At 42.4% G+C, this 15,714-nt stretch overlaps 1 protein-coding gene across 14 annotated transcripts in view; it reads left to right on the top strand.

Moving 5' to 3' along the window:
* Positions 1-15,714, top strand: part of NCAM1 (neural cell adhesion molecule 1) — a 316,719-nt gene that overhangs the window by 251,409 nt on the left and 49,596 nt on the right. For 8 of the 14 annotated variants that reach the window (XM_030917888.1, XM_030917887.1, XM_030917885.1 and 5 more), the window contains exons 5-9: positions 369-506; positions 1,601-1,718; positions 2,173-2,342; positions 9,010-9,152; positions 15,625-15,654. In XM_030917888.1, coding sequence (XP_030773748.1) covers positions 369-506; positions 1,601-1,718; positions 2,173-2,342; positions 9,010-9,152; positions 15,625-15,654 — 599 coding nt within the window. The remainder of the gene's footprint in view (positions 1-368; positions 507-1,600; positions 1,719-2,172; positions 2,343-9,009; positions 9,153-15,624; positions 15,655-15,714) is intronic. The other 6 variants (XM_030917890.1, XM_030917889.1, XM_030917884.1 and 3 more) reach the window with 1 other exon arrangement.

Raw genomic sequence — 15,714 nt, 5'->3', positions numbered from 1 at the left:
GCTGCCTTTTCCCCAGGGCACCAAGTTCCCTAGCTTTTTCACCTGTACCAGCCCCTGAGGCATTCCAGTCCAAACTCAGATTCATGTGTGCCCGAGCCCTCATGCAGTTTCTGGGTCCTGAACAGATGTATATCCAAAGCTGGTATACTTAGGTACTTGATTTTCTCTCCAGTACTGAAAGACAAATTTCTAATAGACATTTACTCTTGGCTGTATTTCAAAGCCAGGGACACATTTTCTTATTTGGGCTTAAAACCCCACCTTTTAAGACTGAAGTTAGGAAACAGGAAAGAGACTCAGCCACCTGTCTGCAGATACCAGAGCTCTCTGACTGATTCTTGGATGAACCTGCCTCTTATCTCTTCTAGTCCGATTCATAGTCCTGTCCAACAACTACCTGCAGATCCGGGGCATCAAGAAAACAGATGAGGGCACTTATCGCTGTGAGGGCAGAATCCTGGCACGGGGGGAGATCAACTTCAAGGACATTCAGGTCGTTGTGAATGGTGAGGAGATCCTGTTCTTCCTGATATCTGCATTGCTACAACCTTGGTTCTCCAAAATCATTCTCTTAACTTCCTCTTTGGTCTGTAAACTAAATCCTGTCTTGACTCAATCATCCCTCTCAGCTAAATCCCCTCCCCACCTTAACATCTAGATTTCTTTTTTTTTTTTTTTTAATATACTTGCCTGTTGGATTTTCCCTCAACTATGGGGGATTTTAATGCAGCAATTGAATGTCCTTCACTGTTCTGCAGTACTAAAAACCTTCCCACTGCTTACCTATTAATCCTCATTGTCCTTGATGTTACCGTAATTGTGAAGTTAGTCCTCTGCTTAAATGTTTAAAGAAAACATTACAGTCAACTCAGGCCTCAGAATAGTCAGAATCGTGGTCCATAGCCTTATTAATCTTAATTTGCAGTGTCAAATAAACACACCCATGGAATCGATCTGACATTTACAAGACGTTTACAGGAAATTATAATGTCAGTACTAAGAAAATAAGTAAATCAGGGTTGAATTGTTTTGACTAGTGACACATTTTTTTTTTTTTTTTTTTTTCCAAACTCTCCCCCTCTCATTCCTTTGGTAAAAAACAGTTTTGTGCAAGGTTGTTTATCACAGTCCCAGACAACCAGCACTCTTTTTTGTAGCTCATGCATTCGAATTGGTGTTAACCATTTAACCACTGGGAGCAGTAATGTCCAACTTTTTCCAGTATGAAGAGCCCCTTTTTAACATCGAGTTCCTCTGACTCTAGTAATTATTAAATTTAGTATGCATTGACTGAGAAAATATATAATGAAAAATAGCAACTATAAATTAAATACCATCTTAACATGAATAAAATGTATTATTATAGCTTCTCAAATAATGAAAAACAAAAAAATGCATGTTTGTAGGAGAACTGTCTATTCAGTTTACAGAAGTTATTTAGTACATACATGAATTTCGATTCCTGACACTAACTCTGTAGCCGCACAGGTCGTTTGTCCCACAGGCTGAGAACTCTTGACCTGGAGCGGTGTTTCTTCTCCAGGCCATTGGGTTCTTCCAAATTTTCACAACCACCCCATGACACCCTTTTTTCCTTCAGTGCCACCCACCATCCAGGCCAGGCAGAACATCGTGAATGCCACCGCCAACCTCGGCCAGTCCGTCACCCTGGTGTGTGATGCCGAAGGCTTCCCGGAACCCACCATGAGCTGGACAAAGTAAGAAACTGGCTCATGCCTTTTATCATGGACTAGAAGAGAATGGGGCATCATGAAGTCTGCTCCATGTTAGTGTCTCAGTGAAATAGATGTGGGCTTCTTAGGAATATCAACCCCAGGAGAAGAATGGACTCTTTTCTATAAGAGTCTCTTGCTTGTGCATTGATTATTCCTTCAATTTCAGCCTTGTGGGGGCAGAGTCAGAGCCAGAGGGTATGGTCTTGGGAGCCCACTTTTAAACCTTTGTGGGTACAGTTGCAGCTCTTGGATAGTCAGAGGATGGAATAGAGGAATAAAGGGTGATTGTGGACGTTCAACTTGGTGCCTTAACTTTTTGTGAAGACTGAGGAGTCTTTCCCATTGACTCAGTCTGCATTCTATGGAACCTAATTAAAAATAAACGTCTTACTTCTGTGGTTGAAATCATGCTACTTTGCATTTCTACACACTCCAGGGATGGGGAACAGATAGAGCAAGAGGAAGATGACGAGAAGTACATTTTCAGCGACGATAGTTCCCAGCTGACCATCAAAAAGGTGGATAAGAACGACGAGGCTGAGTACATCTGCATTGCTGAGAACAAGGCTGGTGAGCAGGATGCGACCATCCACCTCAAAGTCTTCGGTAAGGGCAGTGGGGGCCCAGGTCACTGCTCGGCCACAATTCCTCTTCCTCTGCACATTCAGTCCGTCAGTAAGACCCTGGTCACTCTCCCTCAGAATATAACCCAGTGCACCCATTTCTTGCCAGTTCCACCACCTAAGCCCTAGTCCAAGCCACCATCATCCTCACCTGGGCAGTGGGATGGTCTCATACCTGGCCTCCCTGACTCTCCCTATTGGTCCACTTCATTCCCTTCTGCTCACAGTAGCCAGAATGACCTAAATGCCACTCATCAGTTTGAAAGCCTCCAGTGGCTCCCTATGGCAACCAGAATAAAAGCCAGACTCCCTGCAATGGCCTACGAGACCAGATATGAACTAGCCCCTACCTTCTTCTCCAGCCTCATGTCTTTCACTTTGCTGCACATGCAAAGTTCTCCGACCACACAGGCCTTCTTCATGTCACTCAGACATACCAAGCTTGTTCCTCATCTCAGGGTCATTGTCCTTGGTATCCCTTCTGCTTGGAGTATCTTTCCCTCTGATCCACTCTGAACTGCCTTCTTCTGATCCACCATTCAGATCTTAACTCAAACTCACCTTTTCAGTGGCTCCTTCCTTCACTGCCCTGGCTAATTCAGCTCCCCCTGCACTGTGACCACCCCCACCCACCTCCACTCATCTCTCTGTCGTGACTCTTACTGGATCTTCTTCTCTGTACTTAACAGTACCTGAACAGATGTCGTTTGCATATTTGTTTTGGGGATTGTCTGTCTCTTACCTCTACTAGTGTGTAAACTTCAAGATAGCAGAACCCTGGCTGTCATACACGGCATTATCCCTGTGACTCCAAACAGTGCCAGACTTGGCATAGGCCCTTGGTAACTTTAGTGGCCGACAGGCTGGCTGCTTTGCCTTGTTTGCCTCCTTCCCTGGCCTGTGTGAAACAGTGTCATAGAAGAGCCCCTACATCCCTGCTCACTTCATCTTCATAAACTCAGGAAACTTCCATTCATTTCAGAACTGAAAAGCATTTTGACCTGATCTTGAAAAAAGAATTGGTTGCAGAGAAATGTTTAACCTAATGGCCCTCAAGTCTCTCCGCACGTCTGTTTAGAAAACACAGATACAGGCCGGGTACGGTGGCTCACGCCTGTAATCCCAGCACTCTGGGAGGCCAAGGCAGGCAGATCACGAGGTCAGGAGATCGAGACCATCCTGGCTAACACGGTGAAACCCCATCTCTACTAAAAATACAAACAACTTAGCCGGGTATGGTGGCTGGCGCCTGTAGTCCCAGCTACTTGGGAGGCTGAGGCAGGAGAATGGTGTGAACCCAGGAGGCAGAGCTTGCAGTGAGCCCAGATCGTGCCACTGCGCTCCAGCGTGGGCAACAGAGCGAGACTCTGTCTCAAAAAAAACAAAAACAAAACACACAGATAAACTGGTCTACTGTAGACAGCGCTGCTGAGGAGGTGCCAGTCTGAGGGGCAGCTCTGGTGCGTGGAGCCCCCAGGTCGTTAAAAGGTGCACCTGGGAATCAGCGTTGGGACCTGCTTATTCAGCCTGATCAGGAGAACTGTTGATAAACACAGACCTTTGAAAATCAAGATTTTAGTAAACAGCTGGGTTTAGAAACAGGCTATCAGTTTGGTTCAAGTTAACTGTATATATTTGAGAGTGAAAGCTAAACTTCATGAAAAGTATTCTTGAAAGTCTTTTCTTGAATTCAGACTGATCTTCCCCAGTCACTATGGTTTTAGTAAGTTTTTCCATATTATAGAAAAAGATAGATGCATTCGTTCATCCCTTCATTTAATAAATGGGTATTGATCACCATTGTTGCTGGACAGAGGGGCTACAGAGATGAGTAGGATATCATCCTTTGACCCTAGGAAGCACAAAGAGGGAGATAAATGGATAAGCATAAACATTACAATAGTCAGTGTCAGTCAGCAACATTTGAGTGACTGCTATGGACTGTCATTGCCAAGTTTAGAAGATGAATAACATGGACTCTGTTCTCATCAGTAGGTTCACAGGCTAATGTAGATAGTCAATGCTGAAATTTGAAACAACAATACATTATTATGACTTCATAATAGCAATGTGCACAGTGTTTTGTAGGAAGCAAGTTCTCTGGTCCTGTGTGATGTAAGTTAGAGAAGTCATTAAAAGGTACTATTTCATAAGTAGGAATTACCCAGCTGAATGAGTGGATGAGAATTTTAGGCAGCCTGGGCACAGGCACAGAGACAAGAAAAGCACAGGTTGTGTTGAATGGGAGCTTCTTGTGGACAGAGGCTGTGTGTGTTTTACTCACAGATACATCCCCAGCACCTGAAACAGTAGCCCTTATCCAGTAGGCACTAGATTGAATAAATGGAGGAACTGTCATTAGTTCTATGTGATGAAGCAAACATACATATGTGGCAGGGAGATAAGCCTGGAGACACGATCATCACCTGTCTTTGGGAAATTAATTTAGACTTTAACTCCATAAAGTAATAATAATAATAATGTCAAACACAAACAGAACACCTACAATGTGCCAAGCACTCTGTGAAGTGCTATCTGTAAGTTAACTCTTTTAATCCTCATCACTCCCCTATGATGTAGATTTTATTATTATCCCCATTTTACAAAGGAGGAACCTGATCACAGAGGGATGAGGTGCCTCTGGATTCAGACCGAGGCAGGTGGCTCCTAAGTCCCTTTTCTAATCTAACAATGATGGTTGTTAACTCCACAAAACCCAACAGAACACATATTGTGTCTGAATTATATAGGGAGTGTCTGGCAAAATTAGAATTAGTGCACTCTGCCTGCATCACCAGGTAGCTCATGGTTTCTCTGTAAAAGCAACTCAGTCCCAACTTGGCTGGGCATGAACAGATCTCGGCTTCTCTTCCAGGCCTCTCTGGTGGTGATGGCTGCCCCAGAGCAGTGAGTGCAGGGCCATGTGGGACCATGGTAGAGGGAAGAGAGTGGGTCAGGTCGACGGGAGGAGGTCATGAGGCAGGGAGAGTAGGGCGGGGAAACTGCTAAGACAAGATTTGTCTTCCCACCCCCCACCTTGGACACATACACCCCTCTTCATCACACACACACACACACACACACACACATTTCACAATTTCTTTCCCAAAACTGCAGCTGGAAGAATAGGGCGCATAGTGGGACAAACAGAGAAGAGGTGGCCGGGCTCCCGAAGAGACAGGGCAGGAATCATAGACTTGTAGAGACTGAGTCCACTCAGAATGGGAATCCTCCCTGTCATAGTCTGAGGAGCGTTCATACAGCCTCCCTGAAGGAACCTGGTGCCTCCTCTCCACCACCTTTTCCCATCCACCTCCCCTTCTCATCCTCCTTTCTCTCCTCCTCCACTGGCCTCCCCATTGGTTGAAGAGACTAATACAGGGCTAGGGAGCCACCTGGGGGGGACCAGCTGGTTAGGGCTCCGTCATTTTCCACCCTTTTATTCCCTCTCCATCCCCTTCCGACTTGCCATCAGTGGACCATTGCTAGGGGAGAAATGGGGCAGGTTCCCTAAGTGGGAGTAGAGTCTACAGCAATGAGGTAGAAAAGGGAAGAAGCCTGTAGCTTAGATAGTAAAGAAAAGCCCAGAAGTCCTGTGGCTTCAAGAAGGGATGTCCATCAGTATGTACGGGACATATCTCAATTAGGGACTTTATGACATCATTTGTATCTAAGTGGCATCATTCTTTCCTAAGAAAAAGACATGTTCTAGCACATGTTGCCTTAGTTATTAGCTAGATGCTCCTTTTACTAAGTAGGTGCATCCTCTCGTCCTTTAAATTTGGCAGTGAATTCTCATTACTGCTGTCCACATGCATGCCTCTGAAGAATTTTTGTCTATATTGATTCCTTTGATGCTCATGTAAATGCTCTTGAGGTCTCATGCTTCTGTGGCTGAGGCAAGTTCACCAGTGGCTAGGAGCCCTGTGTCTCAAGCAGCCCCTGAGGATTACAGCAAAGGATAAGCAGCAGCCTGAAAGAAGGTGCACGTGGTCATGCCCCATAGCATAGTGTCCAACCTCTTTGTTCAGGGACGCAGGGGCCTCAGGGCTCTTCTTCGGGTTGTAGGAGCATGAACTGGAGTGGGAGTAGACAAGGCTGCCTCTTAGTGGAAAGCATTCTTGGAAAACTCACAGGAGGAAATATGGGGAAAGGTGCAGTAGAACAGTCTGAGGCACTAAGGCCCATGGAGACAGGTAGAGAATAGAACAGAGATCCAAAAGTCAAGAACTCATAAGAGAGGTTAATTAATAGAGGGCGGGGGGTATAGGAAGATGAAACCCGGAGAGATTCCTCTAGATGCTGGAATGCAGAGGGAGGAAGTCTTTTCAGTAGAGTGACCCAGCATTTGTCCCTGTTGGCCTACTAATGCCCTTTGTCCTGGTGCAATTATTTAGAGCCTTTCATGTCACTCTCAAGAGAGTCCCAATTTAGACAATAAATTATGTATATCACTGTCTTCTTCTAAGGTGGCATTCTGAGCTTTCTGAATTAGTTCTGACAGTAGCACTGCTTCTAGAGTAATAGAGAATTAAGTTATCAGTGGGAAGCTTGCCTTCCTTCCCACAGCACTCTGTAGACTCTACAAAGTTAGCCATGATCATGTTTTAATAAGAATATGGTTTGCCTTTTTTCTAAGGAGTCATACAATGCACCTTCTGTAGCCATCTGGGAAATGGAGCCTCCAAGGCCAAATACTAATAGATGGCAACTGACCTTTGCCTGTCTTCTGTTAACCTTTGGCTGCCATGACAAAGTACCGCAGGTCAGGAGAAGGTCAGCAAAACATTGTCCAGATCTCAGAGTCTGACAAGATTTTAAGAGGCCCCAAATTCAACCTTCCTGAGATTGTCTCCGGACCTCAAAACAACTGTTGAGTTTAGCGGATTCAGTTGTGTGGCTGAATTTTTTTTTTTTTTTTTTTTTTATTCTGTGACTTTTACAATATAGAGATTCAGCTCTTATTTTACCTTTATTTTATTTTATTAGCCTTTTTTGTTTTTCATGTTTCTTTTATTTTATTTTTATTTTACTTTGCCCTCTAAAACTTCCCTGTCAATGGCACTTAGCACATATTTCTTCCAATACAAGTTGTAATATTCTCGAAAATCATATCTATGAAGGAAGACACAATAGGGAAACCTATGAGGTTTAACCTCATTCATGTGGCCTCCATCAACTGAAATCTATGAACATTTGGCCAAATTGGATTGAGATGTACCTATGTGTTATCCATCAAAAAAAGATTTGCTAAACAGGCTGTTAGTATGCATTACCTTTAGGCAAATATTTGAACTAGGTAGGTGATTTTATGTAGAAGCAGGCATTTGTAACAAAAAGTGTATAGTTCTGTCATTGTTTTCTGTTTATTAAAACAGCATCAAAGACCTCAACATGGAGAATATATATAGGCAGTCGTTTATTCGCCTACTTCGGGTTACTGTATGAATTTGAATATAAAGCAAATGTAGTCTTTTCAAAAACTAGCTATCATTCTCTTGGGGTTTTTTGGTTCATTTGTTTGTTTCCATAGCCTGGCCTTTTCCTTTATTCACGAAATAAGTTACATTTGTGCAGTGTTATCTTTTCTCTTCCGCACAAAGTTCAGCAATTTCAGAGCATAATTGTTTTAAATTGGGAAAATTCAATTTTCTCTAATGTTTTAACATTTAGCTTAGCTTTGGAATGCTTGTGTTTTCTTGCATTACCCAAAACATTTGGAAAATGAACTCATCTCAACTCATCTCCTTCCCATCCTGAGCCCACCCCAGAGCCCCCATCCAGTTCCTTGCCTGATTTCTTCATTTGAGTTAATGCTAACACCATTCTCCCAGTCGTTAAGACTCCAAGTCACTTGGACTCCTTCTTATTGCTCCTTTTGGTTCTTCTCACCCCTCCTTGCCCTCTCTTCAGCTGCCACTTATTGAACCTTCCTCCACTCCAGCATCTGTCTCAAAGCTGCTCTTTGCTCTTTCCTCTCGAACGACCTCGTTCAGAATCCAGCGTTACCGCACATCTAGGTCATTGCCAGGGCTTCCAAACTGGTTTTCCCACCTCAAAGTTTTCTCTAGTCCAGAGCTTCCTGAAATGTCCCTAGGTTAACCTTCTTGAAATACAAAAGCTTTTGTGTTGCTGATTAAATGCCATCTGTGGGCCTCCACCAGGCACCAGGTAAAATTCCAGCCATCCAGCCTCTGCTTCCTGTGCCTCATGCCACACTGTTCTCTTTCCAGCCATCTCTTCATATATTCATGCTTTTTGCTTTTATTCAATCAGTTTCCTACACTTCAAATGACTCCATCTCCACCCTCGAGTTCCACCTGCTGAAAATCTCATGGCCCAGCTCCAAAGCCATCTCCTCTTGAAGGCTCCATCCAGGGAGGCACTCGTCCACTGCGTCATGCCTCCTGCATTCCTTGCCCTTATCACTCTTAGTTGATAGGATATTTCTTATTTATTATGGTTTCTGTGTTGTCACATGCCTATATCATTGTAAGCCTTGGGGAATCAGGTCTGTGTCTCCTAAAACACCTAGACTAGGGTCTTGTACTTAGCAGATAGATAACCTTTGTTGGATAGGTGCATGTCATTGTTGAAACCCAGAAAGCTCAATAATTAGATAAACTCAGAGAAATGTTTTGTCTTTTCAGCAAAACCCAAAATCACATATGTAGAGAACCAGACTGCCATGGAATTGGAGGAGCAGGTCACTCTTACCTGTGAAGCCTCTGGAGACCCCATTCCCTCCATCACCTGGAGGACTTCTACCCGGAACATCAGCAGCGAAGAAAAGGTATCATGCTGCCCAGGAGTTTCAGGGCCTTGGAATGCAGACTCAAAGCAGATTGAGTCTGCTCGTGCCCAGTTCTCTTTGGTGAGCTGGGAGATGGGTTATGGTCACCAGAGGCCACAGCCAGATCCCGGGGCCTCCCTCCCCGAGCCTGCAGGACATGGCCTGCTCAGCATCCCCTTGCAATGGAATAGGCACAATTCCTTGGACAGGTTGGCGGGGGCGTGATGTATGGCCATGCTCAAGTTAGATGTTCTGGGGAGAAGGCAATGGTGATTTTCAGTCCCCGAGTTATGGAGCTGTGAGGGAACAAAGAGAAGGCAATGTCCTAGGTTCACCAGGTGACATTGTCATCATCTCAAGAGCACCCTAGGAAAGATCTCCCAGAAATAATCAGGCTCAAAATGAACCTATTAATTCTTTTTCTTGTGTTTGTATACTCATGCTATATATGCACTTATGCACAAATGCTTGGTTGCCATTGTGTCTGCCTGTATTCTTGGTCACATTTGGATATCATTTTGTTCTAAAGGCAAAAATATTTAGCAGTTTCTAAGTGATGATTACATCCTGGTTTTTCAATATATTCATGGAGGGTTTAAGAACATTGTAGCAACCTTCCTGACAAATCAAAATGGTAGGAAAGATTGAGCTTCAAAGTCTATGGATTTATAGGCCACCAGAAAGATACTTTATTGTTGACAATATATAAAAACTGAGGTGACCCCACATCATACAGCCCTTGATTATTGAGTAGGCCAAAAGTAGGAGGAAAAAGCTTGGTTTTAATGCAACTTAAACCCTCTTATGGTACTTCTCCAATCTCATCTCGTATATCCTGTAGTAATGGGCTCTGTTTTAGTTATCCCAGGTTTTGTCACCTATTCAGTAGTAATGGCCTTGCCTTGTGGAACATTTATAATGGACTACTTACTGATCAGATTGTCAAAAATGATAGATCTTCACTCTTCTGCCTGCCCAAAGGAAATCTCTAGAGAGAGTAAACTCAAATAAAGCCAGAAAGGGATAGTGTGAAATACCAGAGCTAAATTTGGGATTTGCATTTGAGGAGCTGATTTCTTTCCCACTAATAGAAAACAAAACTGCATCAAATGGAACAGAAATTGCTCTTCCAAATAACCTATTATTTTTTGCAACCTTTACCTCCAGAGTTAAATTCAACTTAACAAAAAGTCAACTGAGGAACTGCTAAATATTTTTGAAACTCACATATGCTGTTTGATACTGTGAAAAACAGCTAGATTAAGAGATGTGGTGTTTACTTGGATACTTTCTTTATCAACATTAGAATTAAACCCTCAGCTAAGATTTCAGCCCCACTCATGTGTGTTATGTGGATTGAATGTACATTTCAGGGCTTAAACCACAAGGCTGCTGCTTGGCAGATCTTTCTACATTAGCTTAAAAGTAGATTTTTGTCCAGAGTGACCCAGTGTATATCTTTGACCTACAGTGAAGGACAGAAATAATATCTGCCTCAGATGAATGATGCTTTTGAATTCTATATCTTTTCTAGGAATAGCTCAACAGCCAATCTAGACCAGAAAGGTTATTAAGATTTGTGCCTACGGAGGTTCTTTAATAGGTTGGCACTTCTGGCTTGTAGCTATGATTTCATTTTTCTAGAATGAGAATAATAGCCAGGAACTAATACACATTCATACTTGCTAAATATGGAGACAGGTGTCCAGCAGAGGCTGTCTCAAGCCTAGTAGTGACTACTTTTTATATAATTCGGCTATCGCTATAGATCATTTGTCTTAATCTTAGATCGTTATTTCAGTCCAGCCACATTGGTTGTATTGTATTTCTTTTACTTGCCTTCAAGTTCACTTTATTGGAACATGAGTAAATCAGTGTTAAAACAAGTCCTCCAAATCAGCTAGTGATGTGACACCAGCCTGACATATTTGCCTGAGTGAAACTCTATATAAGAAAATTTGCCATTTCTGTTAATTATATATTGACATGAAAGAGGCATATTGTCCATCTTACACTGTGGATAGCTAATAATTAAGAAAACAAATATGGGCTGTTCATGAACTGGTTGGAGTACAGAAAATACATTTCATTTTTACTTTGGCAGCCTCTCCTCATGTTCTCCTCCATCCGAAGTTGCATTCTATATAATTAGGAATCAAGATTACTAGCGTCGCTGTAATTGTAGGAGTGGAAAACAACCATTTTCTTTTTAAAATCAGGATGATATGCTAAGCAAATGAGAATAGATGATTGTATCTAATTGGTCAGGTAAAGAAGCCTCCTGAGATTTAGATCACACAAAATGCTAAAATCATAGATGTTCGGGAGGCACCTTTTGAGGTCATCCAGTGTCGCCTGGCACCCTGGCCTAGCATCCTTGCCAGGAAGCCAGTCGGTCCCTGTCTGAAGCATGATAGTGTCAGTCCTCTGTGGGGGAGTTGGCCAATACTGAAGAGCAGAATGAGCTGCTTCCCTGCCCCTTCCTCTGCTCAGTCCTCCCAGCCTCTGCCACTCAGTCCTTTGCATGAGAGCCATTAAAAACTCTTCGACTTTCCTCCAGTCCACTCCTCTTACCTTGAACACACTAGTTATTTTCATTATTTCTCATATGTCATAGTTTCCATACCTTTTATCTTTCTGGTTGTCTTATACTACATAGTTTCAGTTCACTAGTGCTCCCCTAAAATTTTGCTGTGCTCAGCGTAATTAATGCAGACTTTAGGAGGGCCATTGCCTCTTTGATGTGGATGCCATCATGCAGGTAAAGGAGCATTAGCTCTTAACAGTTTCCTTATTCTGTTGCCTCATATTGAGCTTGTGGTCAACTAAAATACTCAGGTCTTTTTTTACATGAACCCCATTTAAGCCACATATCACCTATCCTGTTCTTATGCAATTGATTGGTTAACCAATATTGCAGAATTTTATATTTATTTATGTTAAAAATTGCAGTTTGTTTGTTGCAGCCCAGTGCTTCTCAACAGGGTCATGGTGGCAATTTGGGAAGAGGCTTCCTTCACTGGGACTATACTATGCATTGCAAGAAACTTAGCATTTCTAGTCCCCTTCCTGTTAAATGCCAGTAACCACCTCTAATTGTTACTAAAACTATGACACATACAAACACCCCCTGGCTTGAGAATGACTGTTTGAGTCCATCTTTGTAACCAGTCAGGACTGACTCTCATTAGAAATTCACTTTAGAAATCTGTGTGTCCAGGACACTTCAACCCATGTGTATATTAAAAGTAAAGAAGTAGAGCAGTCAGTGGGGATCCCAGCCTAAGCATAGAGCCCAAGAGCAGGCAGTTCAGTAGTCTTCCAATGCAGTCGTCATCTAACATTTGTATTAGCTGTTGCTTCCAACCTTGTATGAACACTTATTTGCAATATCTTTGTCCAAGTCACTGATAGAAATGTTGACTAAAACAAGGTCAAGTACAGAGCCCTTGGACTGCCACAATGGCTTCCTTCTGGCTCGGTGGCTCAGAAGGTAGGCCACCTGATGCCACGGTGCCACAGTGCTCTCTCATGGTTTGTATTACTTTAGTGGAAGGTTCAATGATTCCTTTAATAAAGTTAGTTACAATGTAAGTGAGTTAAAGCAGCTTTGTGTTTTGCTTCACTGCTGAGTGTAGTCTGGTATTAGTCTTCTTAAGGGAAGAGGTGGAAAAGAGGGCATTCAACCATAGACATATGGTTATTGACTTTCTAATGGAATACCAATGTTCTTGTTCATTATAAAAGAAGGGGGGAGATAAGCAAAAACAAGTACAATGAGCCTGAATTCAGGTCACACTCTACCTTTGATCATGTCTCTGTATTGAGTCTAATCACTCATCTGAGAATGACCATTACCAATCGGTTAAGCTTCAGCTAGTTGAGTTGGTTTAGCTCAACAACTGATAATAGCTAGGGTACCTAATTGTTTGGGTCATCGAGATCATTAAGATAGATCAGCTGTCCAAAAGCTGATGCATTTCTTAGTAGTTACTATTACGTTGACCAAAAAAGTTGACCATCATAATGGGTCAATTTGATCATCTGTATGAAAGTCACTGTGATACCTCAGAAAGATTCTGCATCCATGTTATTTCATTACTCATCCTGCCCAGATTCCTTTTAAATATTGCCAGGTGTTTGAGTGAGTGCTGCTAAATTCCAGGTGTCATTTACTTACTGCCTGAGACCCACAGATGATGATTTACATACTCTATCCCTGGCAGAAAAAATCCATCATATGCCTCTTTGAACATCTCTTTGCCTTTGAAATGGCTGACAAAGAAAGGCCTATAAAGCCTTATTAAGGAAAGAAGAGCAGTGAAGAATTGAGATCTGAAGAGATAGGAAAAATGAAAAGCATTCCATGAATCTTGAATCTTAGGCTGACAGAATATCCCACAAGTAAGAGAACTTTTGAAGTTCTGGATTCTTTGGAAGCTGGAATTTCCTTTTCACCAGAAAAAAATTCCTCATTCAGTACAAACTCAGGGCCTGCTTTTAAACACTGGAAAAGATGACTGCATTGAGCAATCAGAGTCAGGTTTATCCAGTGTGTGGGCACATGAATAACAGAATACATAAGAAAATTATAGAAATGCTTCGCTTTGTTTTATATACATATTCCTGCAGACTTGTGTGTAAGAAAATAAAATATGAATATCAAAACAACCTAGAACAATTTTTGGAGGATTACTAATCATACCTTGATTTATTTCATAAGTGTGTACATTTGCATATCAGGTTGTCTTAATGTGGGTCACACGTTCACCAAATGGTTAGGGCCAAGATATTTCCTATCATTCCACCAGGCACAAAAGTAAGAGGTTATGTTACTGGAAGCTTTGTGTTACTAGCAACTACTTATTCTAAAAGCCACAGAACCGTAGTGATTTGGGAGACACAAGAATAATCAGATTTGAAAAAACATACAACTCAATGTGATAGAGTCTCTCAAAAGAAAGATCTTGATTCCTGCAGCCCTGGCATGTAACCGACAAGCTTCTAAGTGATGTGGAATTGGCAAGCACATTTGACATGTTGGCCCACCGTCACTTTGGTCTCTGCATGTTCCTCTGTTCTCACCTTCTTCTTCATTCCCACATCATGTGACATAAGTTGATATTTCCATCTCATTTCTCACAAAAGTTCCTTGCATTTAGTGGACTCTTACTAAATGTTTGCTAACTTATTTGCATTCCCTGGATTGCGTTGCTATGATTCTGGCATCTTTTCTATCCTTTTTCCATCTGAACATCAGAGACAATCAGGCAGTCTTGCCATGTAATAAAAAGAACAATGCATCTATCGTATCTTTGAATCGTAGTATGAAAAACAGATAAACTGTAAGGAGAATAGATTTCCAAGTGCTGGAGAAATTAAAAAATCTAGATGTGGGTGGAAAATTTCCCTAACCCCTGTGTCCCTGGGTTGGCTTGCGAATGCCAACTTGTGAATGGAATGCCGTGTTTGATGAAGATGGTACATGCTGGAGCCCGCATGCCATCTGGGCATTCTCTGCTGTTAAGGACTGGAGCCCTCCCACAACTACTTCCATTTGGTATCCTCAAAGCTTCCTGACTCCTGGTCTCAAGGACTTCATACTTCTCATTCCTGGTGTACCTCTCTGCTCCTTGCTTCGTACCTTTTTGGCAATAAAAATTTGATTTTCACAGAATGCATGCAAAGAGTTATAAAATGCATGAGCATTAAATGGCATTAGTATATTTATGATAAGCTGCCTTATAAAATCCAAAGGAGGAGACCTATTCTTTTTTTTTTTTTTTTTTTTTTTTTTTGAGACAGAGTCTCGCTCCATCGCCCAGGCTGGAGTACACTTGCACTATCTCACTCACTGCAAGCTCTGCCTCCCGGGTTCACACCATTCTCCTGCCTCAGCCTCCCGAGTAGCTGGGACTACAGGCGCCCACCACCGCACCTGGCTAATTTTTTTATTTTTGTATGTTTAGTAGAGACGGGGTTTCACCGTGTTAGCCAGGATGGTCTCGATCTCCTGACCTCGTGATCCGCCCGCCTCGGCCTCCCAAAGTGCTGGGATTACAGGCGTGAGCCACCACACCCAGCTGGAGAAGACCTACTCTCTAAGTATCTCTAGATAATGTGGTTAGAACTAGTCATGTCACCAAATACTGTGAGCAATATTTAAGGTATTTTGGAACAAGAGCAGTCTGGCCCTACTGGTATTCATATCTAGGTATACCAAAGATTAGGAAAGCCTGAACCTTTTGAATTATACATTTTAATGTGCCTAAGGGGGAAAAAAAAGCTGGACATAAGCTAAATCCTAAGTTAAGTTGTGTAATAAACACACCATTGAAAGTGGGCCTTGGAAAAAGTTCTGAATTAAAGAAAAGCTGCATGTGCACGGAATGCAGTGTGATACATTCTCTAAAGCAACATGTTGTAAAATTTTACTGCTTTCTTGTTGTGTTTTATATCTTGTTCTCTCCAGGCTTCGTGGACTCGACCAGAGAAGCAAGAGGTATAGCTTGCCTGACCACTAGCCAGTCTTTAGTTTCGAAAGCATTACAGTTTAACTCAC

Source organism: Rhinopithecus roxellana, chromosome 15 (assembly GCF_007565055.1).
Source record: "Rhinopithecus roxellana isolate Shanxi Qingling chromosome 15, ASM756505v1, whole genome shotgun sequence".
Taxonomy (NCBI): domain Eukaryota; kingdom Metazoa; phylum Chordata; class Mammalia; order Primates; family Cercopithecidae; genus Rhinopithecus; species Rhinopithecus roxellana.
The sequence above is the reverse complement of the archived record's forward strand: the minus strand, read 5'-3'. Positions and strand labels throughout refer to the sequence as shown.